The 19,786-nt window shown below is 51.1% G+C and overlaps 7 protein-coding genes across 7 annotated transcripts; 4 read left to right on the top strand and 3 right to left on the bottom strand.

Annotated features, from left to right (window-relative positions):
* Nucleotides 1-566: 566 nt before the first annotated feature.
* T310_4803 (Voltage-gated chloride channel (ClcA)) lies at nucleotides 567-3,310 on the bottom strand (the record flags this gene model as incomplete). The annotated part of the gene is made up of 4 exons (XM_013472308.1): nucleotides 567-728; nucleotides 788-1,177; nucleotides 1,233-2,060; nucleotides 2,114-3,310. The coding sequence occupies 4 exons, from the start codon at nucleotides 3,308-3,310 to the stop codon at nucleotides 567-569; spliced, it is 2,577 nt and encodes an 858-aa protein (XP_013327762.1).
* A 1,707-nt stretch (nucleotides 3,311-5,017) lies between these two features.
* Nucleotides 5,018-6,066, top strand: T310_4802 (GDSL Lipase/Acylhydrolase family protein; the record flags this gene model as incomplete). The annotated part of the gene is made up of 5 exons (XM_013472307.1): nucleotides 5,018-5,144; nucleotides 5,253-5,292; nucleotides 5,343-5,421; nucleotides 5,474-5,864; nucleotides 5,933-6,066. 5 exons carry the CDS (start codon nucleotides 5,018-5,020, stop codon nucleotides 6,064-6,066), a joined length of 771 nt encoding a protein of 256 aa, XP_013327761.1.
* A 1,190-nt stretch (nucleotides 6,067-7,256) lies between these two features.
* On the top strand, nucleotides 7,257-9,071 carry T310_4801 (uncharacterized protein; the record flags this gene model as incomplete). The annotated part of the gene is made up of 2 exons (XM_013472306.1): nucleotides 7,257-7,458; nucleotides 7,519-9,071. 2 exons carry the CDS (start codon nucleotides 7,257-7,259, stop codon nucleotides 9,069-9,071), a joined length of 1,755 nt encoding a protein of 584 aa, XP_013327760.1.
* Nucleotides 9,072-9,813: 742 nt separating this feature from the next.
* T310_4800 (Isochorismatase family hydrolase) lies at nucleotides 9,814-10,844 on the top strand (the record flags this gene model as incomplete). The annotated part of the gene is made up of 3 exons (XM_013472305.1): nucleotides 9,814-9,856; nucleotides 10,056-10,203; nucleotides 10,286-10,844. 3 exons carry the CDS (start codon nucleotides 9,814-9,816, stop codon nucleotides 10,842-10,844), a joined length of 750 nt encoding a protein of 249 aa, XP_013327759.1.
* A 301-nt stretch (nucleotides 10,845-11,145) lies between these two features.
* Nucleotides 11,146-13,059, bottom strand: T310_4799 (Thiamine-phosphate diphosphorylase; the record flags this gene model as incomplete). Its single annotated transcript, XM_013472304.1, has 7 exons — nucleotides 11,146-11,403; nucleotides 11,460-11,560; nucleotides 11,619-11,995; nucleotides 12,063-12,476; nucleotides 12,533-12,668; nucleotides 12,720-12,896; nucleotides 12,960-13,059. 7 exons carry the CDS (start codon nucleotides 13,057-13,059, stop codon nucleotides 11,146-11,148), a joined length of 1,563 nt encoding a protein of 520 aa, XP_013327758.1.
* Nucleotides 13,060-14,668: 1,609 nt separating this feature from the next.
* T310_4798 (eukaryotic translation initiation factor 5) lies at nucleotides 14,669-15,952 on the top strand (the record flags this gene model as incomplete). The annotated part of the gene is made up of 1 exon (XM_013472303.1): nucleotides 14,669-15,952. One exon carries the CDS (start codon nucleotides 14,669-14,671, stop codon nucleotides 15,950-15,952), a length of 1,284 nt encoding a protein of 427 aa, XP_013327757.1.
* A 560-nt stretch (nucleotides 15,953-16,512) lies between these two features.
* T310_4797 (uncharacterized protein) lies at nucleotides 16,513-19,782 on the bottom strand (the record flags this gene model as incomplete). The annotated part of the gene is made up of 1 exon (XM_013472302.1): nucleotides 16,513-19,782. A coding segment is annotated over one exon (3,270 nt), but the record flags the coding sequence as incomplete, so codon positions are not given.
* Between the last annotated feature and the right edge of the window lie 4 nt (nucleotides 19,783-19,786).

The following is a 19,786-nucleotide window of genomic DNA, read 5'->3' as shown; positions in this document are numbered from 1 at the left end:
CCACAAACAAAGCGAATGAACGCCTTTTTTATAATACGTCCGGGAAGGGCAGCTGAGCTGCATTAGATAAACACAGAATGTAAAACACATTGGAATGCCTCGTATACGTGGTTTTATATTTCCTTGTATATGTACATACATACATACATACATGTACTGTACAAATTTATTTAGGCAAAATGTGCTCTGCTCAGCACCAAGACTCCACCCAAGCACCACTTTGCTTCCACACATGCCACCCACACACCATCTGTCGAGGCAGATTGACTTCACTTCGTACATGTCAACTGAAACGTAACACAAAATGACATGCTAACATAAACAAGACCTCCAGGTATCGTCAAGGACCAAAAAAAAATGTGAGATGCAAAATATACAACAACCAATATGTATAAGGAAGGAGAACATCCAAAACATGTTCACGACATATGCCTGCCGACAGGCGGATATATGCATGGGTTCGAGAATGTAAGGAGATGGGAGGATGCCGACAGCCCCAGATGCGAGAGATGCGAGAAAAATTCAGGTGATGATAAGGAAGAGGCCTGATATGATAATATATATACCTAGATTTCCTCGTTCTCCTTCATGAATTTCACAAACAGCTTTTTGTGCACCAGGCCTACGAACTTGCCATCGCGGAGAACGCAGATGTATCGCAGGCCCAGCTTCATGAAGCACTGATAGACCAGGTCAATGGGCGAGTGTATGTCGAGAGCAACAGGGGCCTAGGCAAATTCCGTTAGTCCTGATAAAGACTAGATAAATACCTAAGTGTCAAACTTACCGGATCAATATACGGCGTAAAGTCTCGCCAAGAAGCTCTGTTGTCGTCATTCCCCTCTTGTATATCGGTATAGGACCTGTCGACAGACATAATGCAGAGCTCGTTGTCCTCATCTTCCAATTTATCCAAAGCGAACTCCAGATCAGGGGCAGGAATCAGTCCCACCAGGATATTGTCTCGGACAATCGGCAGACCACTGTCGAGCTCGCCAGCCATGAGCAGGTAGTCCAACTTTTCACGCAGCTCTCTGGCGGGTACGAGGGGCGAGTTGGAAATGTCAATGATGCGATGTTTCCGGACGGGTGGAACGAGATCACCCAACTCTGCATCGCAGATGGGATGAGTCTTGTTGTCAAGGAATGGATACGAATTCATGTCGATGAGCAAATCCTAGGCAAAGTTAGCTATCTCATCTTCTCACTAGCATGGACGGACGACAACATACGTAAATGCTTCGAGGCTCAATGGCATCAGCTGTCCATTTGGCGCACAGCACAGCGATGCAGAAGGGAAGAACGTGGTTCAGACTTCCCGTCAACTCGAACAAGATGACGGCCAGCGTCACAGACAACCGGGTCACACCGCACATAGTGGCCCCTGCCGCAATCATTGCATAAACACCAGGCGTGACGCATGATTCCATTCCAGGGGTTGCTGGGCAGCTGGCAAACAAGAAGAAGTCGGGGTACGTCACAACAAAATACTGAGTGATATGTCCCACTATCCGTCCCATCAGACCGCCAACCACCATCGATGGGACATAAATACCAGCAGGCACCTTGATACCAAACGTAATGATTGTCAATATGCTCTTGATGAGAAAAGCAGCTAGCAGGTACCGGACCACCTCCATGATCCCGTCCTTGTCAGGACACAACCCTGTTTCTGATTCGCTAGTCCTATTGCAGGGAGTAGCGAGTTCAGAAAGGAGCTCCGAGACAGCCAGCTTCGTGTACCGATTCCAATAGCTCACTAGCCCTGTAACCAGGGCCACGAGTACAACCTCTAGCATCGGCCATTTTTTGATAATCGGTATCCGTCGGAAAGATCGCGCCCACAAGCCTGCGGCCTTGATGAACAAGGCACCCGCCACACCACCCAGAACGCCCAGGAGGACGAAGACCATCATCTCAAAATCTCCCAGTCTGATAGGTAACGGACCTCGAAAAGAACGATTTTGCCTGTTCCATATGGGTTGAGGAATTTCAATGACAACGCGGCAGCAATGCAACAAAAGAAGGTCCTGAAAAGCGTTTTGGGAGGAAAGTAATAGCTAATGGCCGTCAGCACGAGCACGGTAGGCTACAGGGCCAACAGACGGCTTACATACCTGACTTCTTCTAACCCAAAGAGAACACCGCCGATAGGAGCTCCAAAAGCAACAGCCACACCGCTGGACGCGCTTGCACTCAAAACCTCGCGCCTTTTGCCGTCATTATTGCGATACTTGGCAAAGATCCGGCAGCAGATGTTCCCGACACAAGAGCCAATATGGACATAAGGGCCCTCTTTCCCTAAGCTCAGCCCCGACGAAATAGCCAAGATCAAAGCCAGAGTCTTGAACACGAGCGTCTTCAGCCCCAAATAACCATGCAAGACAAAGCCGCTTAGGATGACTTTAACCTCTGCTACTCCACTGCCCGCGGCAGAATAGTAAACCATAGCCGGACGACTTCGCAGCGTAGAGAAAAAACCGCTCGGGCTCGAATTTCCAGCACCCAACTCGGCCCCCAGGTTCTCATCTAGGGTAGACAACGAGATAGTAGATGGCACGACCGTCTTGGTAAAAAGCGTCAGAGCACATGCAGCCGCGGCGAGCACAACCGCCCAAACAACGTAGAGCGCAAAGTCCACCGACTCATGGTCGACACTGCTTGGCCCCAGAATCTGCGACCACGATCGCCAGGCATCGCATGTCACCTCACTCCGGCAGCAAGACTTTCTGCTGGCGAACCAAGTCGTAGTACAGAATCCGTCTTTGAGGTCATAGATAGTGTTCTCCGTGACATCGACGAAATAGGCAATGGCAGCAGTAATGCATCCAATGACTGCAACCAAAATCCAACCTTGGACACTATCGAACAAGGCAAGCAACCTCCCACGAAGGTCCTTTCTGCTTCTCAGTTTTCTGAGACGAATCCCGTCCGCTATGCTGTCGTGGACCCAGTCGATAGAGGTGAACTGGTCGTACCACAGCCGCTCATCAAGGAACGAGGACGCCATCATGCCGTCCTTTGCAGCTGCGTCATCCGCACCAGGCCCGGAAGGATGAGAGTTGCCGTCCGGGCCAAATCGGGTATTCTGCGAGTTCTTGCGGCTATGATGCCTGGGCCGACGCAGGGTGCCACTAGACGCATTGTACCTGACGGCATCCGGACGAGAGGTGAAAGAGATGCCAGTGTACGACCGTCGAACCTGATTCCGAGAACTGGTCCCTAACAGGACTCGTCCTTTCATGGGGAGGGCTTCGTCGACCATCGGTCGGCGACGCAGGGACCGTCCTGGGTGCTTGTATTCGGTCATACTGGTACTCATCGTCGTCGTCATCGCCCTGCGATGCAGAAGAGAGATACGAGGGAATCGAACGAGGCATCTTCGGATTCTGTCGAGGGGGCAGGTTAGCCTGGGAAACCTCTCCGCATTTATTTCTCGCCATTGCAGTCACAAGTGTGGAGCCCCGGACAATGGAGGGCGGGGTGGTCAGACGACTGGGATGAACTGCTGACCTTCCGGACTGAGACCTCAAAGAATCAGACAGCTGGGGATTCTCACCAATCACAACAGCCTCACGAAGCCCAAGGAAGAGAGGAGAAGCTGGAGATGGAAAGGTATGGATAACAGTTACTGCTCCACGCACATGAGAAGCGCGGAATGGCTCGCGAGCCCCCAAGCGGGAGGCAGAACCAGGTCAAGAATGTCGTCAAAACAACACAAGAAGAGGAGGACGGAAGTCTACAGATGATCGAGAGGCCCAGTCAGCCACGAACATGCGAGCTGGGATCATCTGACGGCCATGACAAGATGCGTCCCGCAAGGGTCCTCGAAGCCTCCTTGAAGACGCTTAGGCGGCGCTGTGGTTGGCTGCCGGCCTGCACGGGGCGCCCATTGGCCCGAAGCCCGCTGGAGCCCCGGGCGGTGAGGAGGGCGGCCAGCTGGTGGTGACTTCAATGCCTCCTCCATCGACTCCCTCAACCATCGATCGCCATCGAATGCAGAAGCCCTCTGAGGGGCATTGTTATTGTCTATGGATAATCAGAGGACGAGATATCATGCCAATTGTGGCAGCATCTATCCAGAGCTCTCCGTCAGTGCCGGGTTGCGAAGCGACATCGGCTACAGATCCCCACCACGGATCCGCTCGATAATTAAGCACATATCCACTCGCGATTCCATGGACAGCTACTTGTCAGTTTAGCTCGCCCCAGCGTCATCATAGAGACCATTGTTTTGCCTACGGTCAGTATACATTTGGCTCTGGAGAAAGAGACTGCGAGTTGATTAATGGAACAGTGCGACAGAACTACAACGGACGACCTTATGCTGCACAGTGACCTTACGGAGTAGCTTGCTAGCAACAAGCATGTTGACGACTACAATTAGCATCTGGAGAACTATTTCGCCAAGCCTGTCCCAGCCGTCAGTCTCGTAGCAGCAGGAAGAAGGCGTGGAGAAGATCAAGAACTTCCATTTTTGGCCGTTGATTCCCACAAGCTCGAAGATGAAGACTGTCTCCCTTCAAGAATACCTTGAAAGCGGTAAACCTTGCGCGGCAAATGGAACGGTCAGCGGTCGCACGAAGTTCATTTTCGCTACGTAACTGAACATCGTAAGCCAACACCTCCATTAGGTCATTGTTTCTGCTAACAGATTATTATTGAGCCAATTTGGAGATGCATAAGACGATTTATCTCTTGAAAATATGATTGTTTCTGCAGCGTCACTGTCCATTATTTCGCCACAACCTTAAGGCCCGTCTGAACTTCGGGTTTCGGGAGATCTAAACCTTGGTTCCCTCATCTCTCCGCAAGTGGGCCGGATTCCCTACATGTCCTGACTGATTGATTCTTGACACAAAGAGATTCTTGACTCAAAGACACGCATAAAACCAGCGTCTCTGCTGGACTTTGTTTTCTTTGTATGTATATTTATAACATAAATCTGTGTCTATTTTCCTTGCCATCTTGATACCCATCTTTTTGGAAGAGTATAGCTATTTCCATAGACAGCACGATGGAGGCATTCGTGGACTCCGGTCGGATTCCTGAATACGAGCAGTTTCTTCTTTTTGGAGACTCGATCACCCAGTTCTCGTATGACCAGCGCCTGGAGTTCGGTTTTGGCGCGGCTCTCCAAAACGGTCAGTACCTGTACCTTCTGATTAATACACACTTCACGGCTGTGATTTGTTTCATATCCCGACTGAAGAGAAGAGTTCTCTGGCTGAGAAATGCTAACATCTTCGTAGCCTATTCTCGACGCCTGGATGTGATCAACAGAGGCTTTAGGTAGGGAATTGGAACACCAGTCTAATGCCGACGTGGACTGACTTCCTCAGCGGCTACACGACTGCCAATGCAATCAAAGTCTTGCCAAAGTTCTTTCCGGAACCCCAGCGAGCACGGGTTCGCTTGATGGTATTTCCTACTTCGACCCCGCAAGGGAGGGCTGAGAATTAACAGAAGCAAGACGATCTTCTTCGGGGCCAATGATGCAGTCCTGCCTCCCCATGCGCAGCATGTGCCACTCAGTCAATACAAGGAGAACTTGAAGGCCATCGTGGAGCACCCAGTGATCAGCGCCCAGAAACCAAAGATTATTATCCTTACTCCCCCACCAGTCAACGAGTATCAGTTGGAGGCCTTTGATGCGGAGAAGGGATTTGAGAGCCCAAGCCGAACAGCAAGCAACACAAAGCAGTATGCTGATGCGTGCCGCGAAGTTGCACACTCCCTGGGGATTCCCGTGGCAGATATCTGGACTGCATTTATGAAGGCTGCAGGCTGGCAGGATGGCCAGCCTCTTGCTGGTTCCAAGGAGATCCCAAAGAATGACATTCTGGAGAGCTTGCTGACGGATGGTGCGTTCTCCGGTTCTGCTTCCATGCGCGTGAGATTGCACTCACTAATGGGAAAATCTCAATTACAGGCTTACATGTCACTGGTAAAGGCTACAAGATCATGTTCGATGAAGTCATGAAAGTAATCGAGGCAACTTGGCCGGACCAGGTACCAGAGAGACTCCCTATGATTTTTCCTCACTGGTCAGAGGCTCCAAAATGAGCCATCTATGACTACCTTTTTTTTTCCCTTTTTTTCTTTTCTTTTTCTTTTTCTTTTTCTTTTTTTTTTTCTTTTCTTTCTTTCTTTTTTCTTGGGGGGGTGAGGCCGGCATACTACCTGTATTACCTGGTTACACCTTTCAGTTACATAGTCATGTAGTGAGTATCTTATAAGCGCGTGACCGCAGCACTTTTTCCTATATACCAACAGCCAATTTATACGTAGTCTTCCCGGGTAATTAATTATGCCATCCATATTATTTCTCCACACAGTTTATCCTATCTATAGAAATTATGAATTAGGTCGATCTCACACTGCTTGCGGGGAAGATCTAGACCTGCGAGAACAAAATTTTGGAGCGTGCAGCCTAAGCTTCGGCCTGCCTAGCGGGAGTCCCCTCCGCAAACCCCCAGTCAGTCCAGTCCAGTCGTCCAACCTACCTTTGTCCTTCTAGTTCACCATCCCAGTTCTCTGCACATATCCGGTTGGCAACGCGGTCTTTTGTTGGACTAGAGTTCCCAATTTAGATCCTCGCCTTGACTAGAACAAGCCCTTTCTGACAGGGGTTGCAGCCAGACGCTTCCGTTCCACAGTCTGCTCAAACGGCCGGTCGCCACCTCGTGTCCCGCATCTCTGCCTGAGTATCCTCTTCCATTGTCATATCCGTCTCATCAACATTGAGGTCTCCTTGATCCGACAGCATCCGAAGTCATTGACCACCAACAAAAGCAACATTCGCACTGAGATTTTCGTCCGACGCCGAATCTCTACGCTACGAACCCTTCCCAAGTTTACCGTACCCACTTCGGAAATCAACCCTTCCCTCGACGCAGTACAACCCTTCAAGCTCGTTCTTGGCGGTTATCTCTTTTTCTGTATAGAGGGGTGCCTTTCTTGCCGCTGAATTGAATCGAAGAGAAGCTATTGATGATCCGATACGGGCTAGGATAGTTGGTGAACAGAAGAAACAGGGTGGACGGCCTTTCGGCCGTCTCTCACATCTAGGCGGGAGGAGGAGCGTGAGGAAGCGCAAAGGCTTCAAGCTCAGGAAAGGAGGGGGTCTTTTTTTTTCACGACATTATCCAAGGCTACCTCCCAGATTAGGCGGACAGAAAGTAGCGTCTCTTCACGGTCTACGGGAGTCACGGGCGTACAACTCTTCAGATTCGATCGTCACCGGTGCCGCGGTGATGGATGCCCAGTATCCTTTTGCGTCCCGAGAAGATATCTGGCGCGTGTTTGAAGAGGTAAAGGATCTTTACGCCACGCAACTCGAGCACGGGGAGCGGATTGCAAGACTGGAGCGGCGAAGGGATGAGGATGCGAGGCTGAGGAGTGTCTGGGGCCTATTATCTCCTTTCCCTAGCGCTATCGGTGGCCCTCTACAGACAGGTGAGTTGCAGCTTTCTGTCTGATCGTTTGGGAAACTTCTTAATTGCGAGACATCTGCAGAGCCATCGTATACTCCTACCGTGGACGCCTTCAAGGGATTCGACCAAGGGCAGCAGCACGGACTGATCAACAACATGAGCCTGGATAGCGAGGATGAGCCAAGGCGGGGTGCTTCGAGAGCGAATAGCGTTCGATTCGATGAAAGCGCGATACACGGATACTATGGGCAAGTCAACCGATCCACCAGCGAGCTCCCCTTGAGGACGGGCAGCGGCATGAGCAGCCATCCCCTGACGGAAAGATCCCTCTCACATCGATCCGATGGCAGGCAGAGTTCTTCCGGGCATTCTCACCACTCTGCGCGAACAAATAGCCTGGGTCTGGATGCCGCCAGGCTGGTTGGATCGTCCAGCGCGTCTCCGTTGAACACTACCATTCCTCCCCCTGGGCTCTTTCTGCTGGGGCCGGTACCCTGTATCATACGCTGCTGGTTGACAACCAACTTCTCAAATGACACCCTGCTTTATGCTGTGGTCTGTTCAGGCTCGTATACGTCGTTTCTCTGCTATCCCTTGATCGAGAAACTGGGCTTGGAAGAACACATTGCCGTCGAGGATGGCGTGCGGTGTATCAAGTTGCCCTTATATCTCCCCGAAGCGAGCATCCATCAGACGTCCTCCCGTGCGGGCAGTCCAACCCCACAGCTGCCCACGTTGACCATTCGGTTCGTCGTGCGCGATGTAGATCCCAACGATAAGTGTATTCAGATATTCATTGGAAGCGACGTCCTCCGCTCCCACAACGCCGATATAATGTTCTCTCAAGACAGGATCATCATGGTTGACGACGAAAGGAATAAAGTTTCCATACCGCTCGTTAGACCTGAAAATGACGCCGTTTTCAAGACTCTGTCCACTGCCTCGGAAACGTCCCGTCCTGACTACTCCAGCAGACGCAATGGCAATGAGGAGCGGCCGATCAACGGACATGGCTCCGTAGGAGTGATCGGGCCACCTACCTCTAACCCGCCGCAAGAAGCGACACCGGCTTCTCCCGCAAAGACGACCACAGAATCTGAGGGGCCTGACGGTCACAATAGGGATCGATCGGCGCCATCCGAAGACGAGCCTTTGGAGCCTCACCTACAGAGCGTGGAGACGAAATCACCTGAAGAGCATGAAACTGTTCCTGCAGAGTCCGTTCCTGCAGCTCCGGCGAAAACGGAGCCCGCTGGCGTATGGGGTTCTTGGCGGCGCGACTCGAAGGCTGATCAAAGCGCGATTGGGATGGCCAAGTCGACGCGTGGTCGAGCCATGAAGGTGTTGCGGCCGTCCAAGTCCTCTTCCCGGGTGGCTTCGAGCACATCCCAAAGCGCGGGCGCGGGTGCGGAATCGGGGTCGTCGCAGGCGGGTGATGCTGGCCGTCCAGCGTCACAGTCGTCGCCTGCCAGTGGCCCTGAGATCGTCCATCCGACTCCAAGCCGGACGACGAGCTTCAAAGCAGGAGATGGCCCATGGTCCAAATCGCGGACCAACAACCCCGTGGGAGGTGCTTCTGCCTTTGGGTGGCTGAACTCAACCCAGCCGTCCAAGCCTGCTGCAACAAGTGAGTAGGCGGTTAACTGTACGAAGTATGTATCCGTCGTTTAGGTCTGGGACCAGCTGGTAAGGTGTCATGCCACGTTTGACCATGTTGGGTGAGCAGAAAGGCTCACGGAAGGCATTGATTGTTATTATGGTTCCGTGGCGCTAGCTATGCTGAGATATGCAGTGCTATGCTTTATAGTAATGGAACTGATTGATCGCTGAATACTTGATATCGTAGATATGAGCAGTAGTTCCCTTCTTCCTGAAGGAAGTAGCGAGGATCCTATGGCTTCAGGCTAATTCCTGCTGAAGGCCGCCAGATCGATCAATCTAGATTTCTATATATATATATAGGCACCATGGAGTTGACACGAGGTACCGTACATGCATCGTACATACGCATCTTCCCACTCTGTACCCCGTACGGAGTAGTTTTCGATGAATTATTTGAACCTTGGGGCTTCCCCGCATAAATGTCTATTTTTAAGCTTGGCGTCATTGCATCGCATGTGGCCTTCCCATATTCCCGACTTTCTCCGCTCCGCTTGCCCCCTACTCCGTATGCCCCGCACATCAATCATCTATTTATTAATGACATGCATGCACCGACCTAGCTAGCTCCTCTTAGATATTAACCGTTTTATTTATCATCCTGGTTATTGATAGTGTTTTTATTTATAGGTATTTCTTGGATCAATTGGTTGTTTGAAATCTTGGATTTCATTGAATCTCTCTCTCTTGTACTGTACCACATAGAGATATATACACCATGGCAACCGTGGCGGCGGCAGCTACGAGGGCGAGTCGGATAAGTGAGTATTATTGCTTTCATTACCTTATTTTACTACCCATCTTCATCTTGGTTGTTTTATTGAGAGATACGAAGAGACTGCTTGTTACTGCATGCGCAAAATGCAATGACTGTCTTGTCGACGTCTTGCGCATATGACTTATTCTCTTGAAATATGTACTCTGATATGCAATTGGAATATTTGCGCTAACGTTCTAGAGAACAGAGAATCCTGCTTTATTGTATGAATCCCAGCCCTATGATACATAATACCTTCAAAAGCTCACCACAGTTTTTTTTTTCTCGGTCACACAGCATATGCGATATCCAGGAAAAGTTCCGCGGTGTTATCTATGAGTTTCCGAAGCTGTGAGTGACTTTTCAAAGACTTGAATCGGGTCTGAACATTGTGTATGCCTTTATCTCTAACAGCTTGTTATGTTATCAATAGCGTCTCCACCTCCCAGAAGCTCCTCAAAGCAAGCACACACCTCAACATCCCCGTGTACGTGAGCACGCAGAACCGCGCCCGTCTGGGCGAGACCGTCGCCGAACTGCAGCCCTTCCTGTCCGGGCCACACGTGCGCGCCGACATTGAGAAGACGCTCTTCAGCATGATCACGCCCGAGTTACGGGCCAAGCTGCCCGACACGAGTTCGACGTACAGCAACAGCAGCAGCACCAGCAACGCCAACGAAACCACCCCGCTAGACGCCATCATCGTCGGCCTCGAGACGCACATCTGCGTCACGCAGACGACGCTCGACCTCCTGGCGCTGGGTTACAGGGTCTACGTCGTCGCGGACGGCGTCAGCAGCGTCAACCCCGAGGAGCGGCTGGTCGCGCTCGCGCGGCTGCGTGATGCCGGGGCCATCATCACGACGAGCGAGAGCCTCATTTTTGAGATCCTTGGGGATGCGAAGCACGATGCGTTCAAGGCTATCAATGGCTTGGTTAAGGAGACGAAGGATGAGACCGAGGCTGCGCTGGGGGCGTTTTGTAGGATTTAGCTAAATAGATCTTGGCTCTGAAGGTATTGATTATGGTTTTTGTTTTTATTTTCCTTTTTGGGATACAAATGGAATCGAACTTGTTTTGAATTAAGGTTAAAATGATCTTATAATACAATCATTGGAAAGAAGAAAATGTGATATTTCAAGGGGTTATATTTGTTACACTTCGTTATGAAATCGCTTGTTTAACAATTGATTGGTTCTACGAATCGGGATATTATCTGCAGGCTTCTTTTTTTTTACAAACCTTTTCTCTTCTTTCTTCCAGGAATAGTATCATCGGTCATTGTTGTCATCGTTAGAGGTGAATCTCCTGGATCTTTGCACGTCCTGTGAACCAACTGTTGTCCCCCTTTCGAGCTGCTTCCCGGATCGCGTACAGCTCGTCGAGGAAGGCTGGGACGAAGCTTCCCGGACCACGGACTCGATCCTCCGCGGCGGCAGCGTTCTCGGCGGCGATCTCGAACATCAGCACGCCAGAGAGGACGGCGAGGAGTTTGTCGGTCCGGTGGACGGTCAGGAAGGCGCCGGAGACGGTGCCGAGGGCGCATCCGGTCTGATGTCTTTTGTTAGTCTGTCTGGCTGGAGAATGTAAAACGAGATTTTACTTACGCCAGTGACTTGGCCCAGGAATTCATGGCCGTTGCCTATCGCGATCACCCGGTTCCCGTCGCTGATATAGTCCACAGCACCTGTCAACAGGACAATGTTGCCTATGAAGACTTGGTTAGCTTTCTTCTTACTCAAGGACTAGCTGAGGCCAGTTCGTACGCTCTCTACGGGCCAGGTCCCGCGCCAGAGCCGCTTTCTCGCGGTTGTTGAGCGTGCTTGGTCCGCTGTCGACACCACGCTGTCTGCCAGCGCTGTTGCCAAACACTTCTCTGATTTCACCTTCGTTGCCCTTGATCAGGTCAAAGTATCCGCCCGCCATCAGCTGTTTCACTGCTGCTCGACGGATCTCAGTAGCTGCTGCTCCCACGGGATCGTACACGACGGGGTTTCCGCGCGCGTTGTACGCCTGGATGGCCTTGAGGTAGTTGGAGACACTCTCGCCGTTGAGCGTGCCCATGTTGATGAGAAGACCACCGCCGTGCACAGCCAGATCAGCAGCCTCGTCACCATAAGGAGACATTATCGGGGATGAGCCGCTGAAGACAGGACGTCAGTAATCGCTGCTTACTGCACACAAGTGTCCGATGTTCAAGAGCCTCTTACATTGCCAGAGCGACGTTGGCAGCGAAATTGGCGACGACGAAATTGATCATGCTGTGTACGAGCGGATGCGCGGAGACCATTTCTTGCACCACTGTTGGCACTTCGCTTAACAAGGCATCCACCTCGTTCGGGCGTGGAGCAGGAGGGAGGACCGCAAACGGAGGAAGGGTGCTGATGCGCTTGACAAATTCTTGGGCGGCGGACTTAGGATCATCTGCCCCCATAATAGCGCTCACGACGGCAACGCCATCCAGGCCTTTGTTGGAGGCCTGCGACTGGAAAATGACGCGCTGGACATTGGACAGATTGATTCCTCCAATTGAAACGGCTCCAACCTTGCGATCCATGTCTCCAATAGCCTCCAGGATCTTCTTGGTGCCGGCGGTCCCGATTATATTCTTGGTGTTCGTTTTGCTGTTTGCGTTAGGCACTGTGTATTAGAGTTTACGGGGATCTTTAGAATGACTTACGTTGGGGTTGCAAACATCGTGCCGATCCCCAAGTAGTCGGCCCCCTGCTCAACTGCCCTCCGAGCCTCCTCTACCGACGAGACACTGATGCCGATGATGGCATTTCCGGGCAGCAGTTTCTTGGCAGCTTCGATATCTGTGCTCTGTTAGCATGTGAGACTGCATCGGAGGTTGGTAGAGCACTCACCCATGTCATCCTGGCCGAGATGCACGCCCTCCGCCCCTGATGCAATGGCAACGTCGACGCGGTCATTGATGATCAAGGGCACATTATAGCGTTGTGTGATGGCGTGCAGCTTCTTGGCTGTCTCCACGAGGACGCCAGTGTCGTTGGTTTTGTCTCTGTACTGGACAATAGAGACTCCTAAGGATCGAGAGATGATCAGTTAGCCCGGGACGTATAATGGGAGAAACAGCGCAAACATACCCCCTTTTAGCGCCTCCTCTACCACGGTGCAGAGATCTCGCCCCTTGAGAATGGCAGGGGTCGAGTCCGTCACCAGGTACAGAGAGAGATTGATGGACATGGTGTTCCTGGTCGTTGCAACGAAGGAGTGTGGGGTTGTATAAAATAGCTCAACGCGGACTTTCTATAGATGTCAGACCAATAACTGGAATAAAGAAGAGGCTAAACAAAGAAACAACAGAGATAAAGACAGTGTAAGTGAAGGAATAACTTGTAATTCAAACTGCTTGAAAAAGAAAAGAAAAAGGGAGACGTGTTCAGACACGTTATCATTGTCAAATTTTCAGAGCACGAAAACACATGGATATCATGATATGTGTGGCCTTGGCCAATCATGTTGATATTCACTCAATGCCTTCATGAGGGCTGCAGAAGGAAATTTCTGCCTCAACAGAAGGAAAGACACGTTTCTGAAATGCAATTGATATGCTATGTAGCAAAATAATGTGGCGAGGAAAAGGTATCCCAGTATGGCAGTGCAGTATCAAACCCGGCCATCACAGAAGCAGACATTCTGGCCTTACCTTACTGTACTGTACAGTACTATGGCGAATCACAATGGTGAGGGTATCACTGGGTATCGTAATAATTATGACATATATGATATCTACAGAAAAAGTGCTATATTTGCATTTACAGCAGCTGCGTGCCTGGCCCAATTAATCTTTAATTACTGCTATCCTGGTCTCCCCGCTTGGCGTCATCTCAGCGGGCATCCTGCGCGGGGCGCTGATTGGCCGCGCACCCCGTGATCGGGGAGGCAAACAGGCAAAATTCGCCAAGGACGCGCGAGCCCGGCGCGAATTCCGTGGTCACGTGCCAGGCCCTGGTCCTCGAGCCGATGACGGTAATGATTCGTAATACAGCCCGCACGTGACAGCACAGCGCCTCCACAGTGGCACGCAGCCGCCGTTCTGGTACGGTAACGCCTGGTACGAAATTACTAAGATGCGACCTCGCCTCGCCGCTTGTTAAGCATCAGGCCCGCCGGACCACTGACGACGTGTTTTCCGAGTCGCTGCCTTCAAATTTCTTCTGCTGCACCCCAACTTTTCTTCCTTCCCCATCCACCGCAGTCGCTGCACACAGTCGACTTTCCATCTCCCTCAACTCCTCTATCTTGTCCACTTTCTGTGCCAGCGTCTTCGGACAGCCTTCTCAACCACTCTCCAGGCGATCCTCCGAGTCCACGCCCCTCAACAACAGTCAACTGTTCTCTCAGTCTTGACTGTTTGCCCCCCATCCAAGAACCACCCGTTGGTTTCTCTTACCCCCTCTACCAGCGAACACCACGTATCGAAGTTCGAGAACCTGTTCATGTATTCGTCCTGCGTCAACGCTTTCGAACACCACCTGCCGCTTGAGCTGCATACGTTTCGCTTCCTGCGGAAACCGTGTAGTATACATTCAAGATCCTGTGGTTGAGACTTTTTGCTGGGCTGCCCCCACCGTTTCCGTTTTGACCGTGCAAAGGTTTTTCAGACCCTCGTTCTGAAAAGCAGAGGTCCATCTCTACGCCTCTCTTCTCTCTCGCGAACTACCGACTCATCGACGCCGCATGTATTTTTGCAGCAGCAAAATCTCCTTGGCTCTGCTTCCTGTTGTCCTCCCTTCCGGAAAGCCTCCTTTTCTAGTTTCGTGAAAGAAACCGTCCAGCTTCCACCGCAACCATGGCTACCATCAACATTCGTCGGGATGTCACCGATCCCTTCTACCGCTACAAGATGGAAAAGATCCAGTCCAAGATCGAGGGCAAAGGCAATGGCATCAAGACCGTTGTCGTTAACCTGAACTCGGTGGCCCAGTCCCTGAGCCGTCCCCCGGAATACGTCATCAAGTATTTCGGGTTCGAACTCGGTGCTCAGGCCAATGCCAAGCCGACCGACGATCGCTGGATCATCAACGGTGCCCACGACGCCCAGAAGCTGCAAGACTACCTTGATGGATTCATTGCCAAGTTTGTTCTCTGCAAGAAATGCAAGAATCCCGAAACCGATGTCGTCATCAAGGACAATCGCATCCTCCTGGATTGCAAGGCTTGTGGCCAGCGTTCCGAGGTCGATCCTCGCCTCAAGCTCAGCACCTTCATCTTGAGGCAGACATCCGCCAAGGGAGGCAAGAAGGACAAGTCCAGCAAGAAGAGCCGTCGCGAGAAGAACAAGGAGAAGAGCGAGGAGAATGGAGACAAGAACGGCAGCCCGGGAGACAGCAACGTTTCCGACAATGGCGAAGGTGACAATGGTGAAGTTGAAGTGGATGCCCACAGTGATGATGAACTCACCCGCCGCATTAATGCCGATGCCAAGGGCATCAGCACTCAGGACGATGATGTCGAAGAGGAGAAATGGGCCGTCGACACCTCGGAGGAGGCTGTCAAAGCTCGTGCCAAGGAACTTCCCAACGACCTCAAGCGGTCCCTCGTCTTCGATGATGGTGACGAGGATGGCGAGGGTGAGAGCGGTCCCAGCCTCTACGACCAGCTGGGAAGCTGGATCATCAGCACAGCCGCGGAAACCGAGGGTGGTGTTGCCAATGTCCGCGACGTCGACATCTACATGAAAGCCAAGGAACTCGGTATCGAGAACAAGCACAAGACCTTGACTGTGCTGGCCCAGACCATCTTCGATGAGAAGATCGTCAAGCAGATCCCTAGCCGTGCTGCCATGCTGAAGAAGATGATTACTTCGGAGCGCCATGAGAAAGCTTTCCTCGGTGGTACCGAGCGTTTCGTCGGCAAGGACCATCCCGAGCTCATTCCTCAGGTTCCAGCTATCCTTCTTGGGTACTACCAGCATGATCTGGTGTCCGAAGAGGTGCTCAAGAATTGGGGTACCAAGGCCAGCAAGAAGTACGTCGACCTCGCCACTAGCAAGACGGTTCGCAAGGCCGCCGAGAAGTTCCTCGAGTGGCTCGAGAACGCCGAGAGTGACAGCGAGGAGGAAGAAGAAGAGTAGATTCATGCCACCTGTGACAGCATACACCTGACATGGTCAACTCCTTCACGCATGAAATAGAGTTGCTTTGGTTTTACTCTAGAGGCAACTTTTCTATTATCTCGTTGTCTGCTGCCCTTTGCTCAACTTCCCTCAATCCAGAGATGGTTTGAGGAATTGTATTGCACCCTGAATTCGAGTACTACACTACACTTGTGTCTTAGTGATTGTCTGTTTGTTCGTGTTTTCTGGCTTTTTGTCTAATTCGTGTCCTTGTGCTCAACACAAAAACAGAATTAGCCGAAATAGCGAGAATAGGAGTCCCCGCTCATTCTTTTGCCACTCGATTGACCAATCCTCTTTCAGGAACTGCATTGCTACGTAGGAGTTATACCTAAGTATCACCTGAATTACCGTAGGAAGGATTACTAGCAAGCATGTAGGTTCAACCAGCCAAGGGTGGCAACTTAAACAAACTACCTAACTTTAACTGTTAGACTCAAGGTAATCCGTAATATCGTAACATCATTTCATTTCATTTCATCCAATATTTACTAAAAAGGTCGTATCTACTATCTAGACTAGAAGGCTACTTCCGCGAACTTCAACTTCGCATTTCCGTTTCCTCTTCCTTTGGGAAATTTCTTCTTCAGGGCCTCATGTAGGCGTGATTGGAGGAGATCGCCGCCATCACCACCACAATTATTATTGACACTACTACCGGCAGGTGTGCTGCCGGTGGCACCACTCTTGTTTATCAACCTCATTATCTTGGCCCGCTCTTGCTGGAAGATGAACCACGTGAGGTCTTTGTTCCACGTTTCCATCGCCTCGATGGCGGCTTCGACTGCTTCCAGGTCTTTGTTGTTGTCGTCGTAACCTTTTTGTGTGGTGGTCTTTTTCCTCTTGGATGATATCCGGGAGTTGTAGTATCCCGGTCCGGCGAACCTTGTGATCCACGCACCTAGGAATTCGCAGATCTCGTCGCCCGTGGCGAGCGGTAGTCGGACATGGAGGAGCATGCTAATGAATAAGGCGAGCAGTCCCCGCCAGAGGGTGTGATGGGGCGTGAACGGTCGAGATCCTGCTGTGCCTGACTGGGCCAGACTTAGGCCAAGTGTCAGATCTAATCCTGCTGCTGACGAGTTTTGGGACTGATTATTGGACCCTTTGCCATCTGTCCCCGCGAGCTGTCTTCTCTGATATTGAGCTCGGCGTTCTATGCTCTTCTCAGCATCCACCCGCACCTTTTCCCATGCCTGTAGATAAAGGCGTCTCCAGCGCGAATATTCGGATTCAACACGCGAGGCCATGAAATCACCGGCATATTCGCACATGGCTGCAACGGCTGTGCAAGCAGCGCTGACTACGAAGACCTCTTCCTTGATGTCTCCCTCGTCCACAGTCCGCTCTGGCCGTCGAGTGACCTCTGAAGAGCTAGTAGTCGTGAGGCCGGAAGGAATGAGATCCAATGAGAGAGACTGTGGGGAGGCAATTCTGGAGTTGACGGACGGCCAAAGCTCATTGATTAGAGGTAAGAAACTGTTCTCATTTCGCGCGAGAACAGGAAGTGCCTGCGTAAGAAGAGAGAGCAGGGAGCGGCGTAGGAATGGTGAGGGAGATCCGAGGTGAGGCGGGATAGATTTGACTATGTGAAGCAGAAGCGTGTGCGGTTTGCTGAGAGGCTTCTCACTATCTTCTGGTTCCTTAGGTGGTGGAAGTGGCTCATCTGTTTCTTCCTTTAGAATTTCAGGTAGAGAGTCTGTTTCTTCTTCTTTTGGCTGGGGTGGTCCGTCGAGCTCCATCGTCCACGGACGTTTGGGGTGTGACAGTCTTTCTCCGTCAGCCTCGAACTCCAGATCATCATACCGAGCGCGCTTGTTTCTCCGATTCGCGAAATCTTCGACAAGCTTGGCGATTGAAACAGGTTCATACTGGCGTTTGCGATGATTGACAGTATCGCTTTCGCCATTGCTGGTGATAGCTAGTAAGGACGGTTCCTTGACGCCCTCCTCCACGATTGCCCCCAGCGTAGAGAAAAGCAGCTCCACGAGTTTTGGATATCCATGGTACATGTCGATTATACCAAAGATCGAGTCGACCAGATCGTCCAAGTATGGGATCAAGCTAGCTCCACACAGCCTGACCATCATCAGCAGAACTTGCGGTGGGTAAGGCGATACATCAAACGTGTTAAGCTTCAACCCCACAGAGTTAACGAGATAATCCACATTTTCAATGAGCATAGTGCGCGTATCTGGATAATTGCAAGATGTGGTGAGGATGTTCAGACACGCCATGGCGTGATTCTGCAAGTTTGGATTGTTTGACGCCAGAAACTGTAGAACAGGGTATAATGCATCTATCAGCTCCGGCCGGAAAGCTTCTCCAAGCTGTTGGGCTTGTAAAGCAACCGCCTCCAAACCAAGTGCCGAGATACGCCAATCTCGCTGCACTGCCGTTGGAGGTTCATTTAAAATCGGCAATGCGACAGAGTATAACTCTTCGATCATGGTGGCGCGAGCGGAAGAGAGTGATGAAGACTGTGCATTTTCAAAGGATACAAACTCGTCGATACTTATAGTTTTATTAGAGGTGTTTTTCAGAAACGCAAGAGCAAGCCAGAATGGAGCAATAAGGGAGTCCCCAGAAGCGTAATGTATGCGATTCATTATTGACCGCGTAATCGCCTCTGCAGAATCTGTCGAATTGAGCCTTGAGATCATGGATTGCAGATCTTTAAGAGTCTGCTGCTGACTCCGATGCTCCAGGAGTACAGGAGGAAAAGAATGCAGTATATTCCGTCGTTCGAGCACACTGACTTCCAGCTCTTGACCTCCAGTGGAGTTTAGTGGTTGCGGCATCGTTTTTGATGACTCAACGACTGCAGCGACGCTGTCGCATAATCCCAAGGCCATGCTATTATCGAGAATCCCTGAGCTGGAATGGACTTGGGAAAGAATTTGGAATGCAGTTGATATTTGCCTGATGGCTCTCTGCTTGGCCACCTCGTCGTTGCCCTGCATAGTCCTGTGGAAGGACATGATCCACGTATGGAGCAGATCTTTCAGAATGTCCACAACCTGGGAGTAAGTAGTGGCAAGGTGCTGCAATGCAGAATATGCATCGTTGGGCTTGTTATTTTCGTCGAGCTCAGAAAGAACGACGATCGTCTCTACCATTAAAACCAACGAGTCCTTCAGCGTCTTAGGGCATTGTTCTATGACCATGAGACAAAGATCAAGAAGAGCCTTTTTAACCTCTCGCCGTTCGTGACGCCTTATTTGAGTAACATTTGCAAGGGCGACTTTAATCTGAGCAGTTGTTGCTTTTAGCCATGACTCGTCGAGCACTATCCTGTCATTCGACGTCGGCTTATCTGGTTGCGCTGGACCCGAAAGGGCGACAGTATCGTTGAGAACAGCGTGCAGTATTTCTGTTAGCAATTGCAGAGACATCTGTAGAAACCGGGAAGAGCGGCGAGACTGTGTCGTGGGTTTCAAGACCTTCGTCAGATCAGATACTGCTCGGGGCATGATACTGGCTAGGACTACTCGATCTGTAATGCGGGCGACGAGAGCTTGAAGAGCTGCCACAGCAGCCTTCTGGATGGCATCAGAGGCCCCATCTGTGACTCCTTCCAGAAGTATATAAACTGTCTGGTCAATAATTGTTGCTGTTCCTATCTCGTTGAAAATGGTCTGCGCCGCCACCGGCCCCTCTAGCACTCTAAAGAGAGCCGTCATGCAATTAAAAGCTGCATGGGTCAACTCTTCTGATTGAGGCTTTGGCACGACTTCTCCACGGTTCTGAGCAGGTCTTCCCCCAACAGGATCGTCAAGAGATGAGCAGCTG

Source organism: Rasamsonia emersonii, assembly GCF_000968595.1.
Source record: "Rasamsonia emersonii CBS 393.64 chromosome Unknown ctg1118621760168, whole genome shotgun sequence".
NCBI classification, from domain to species: domain Eukaryota; kingdom Fungi; phylum Ascomycota; class Eurotiomycetes; order Eurotiales; family Trichocomaceae; genus Rasamsonia; species Rasamsonia emersonii.
This window is presented reverse-complemented; position numbering and strand designations above follow the sequence as displayed.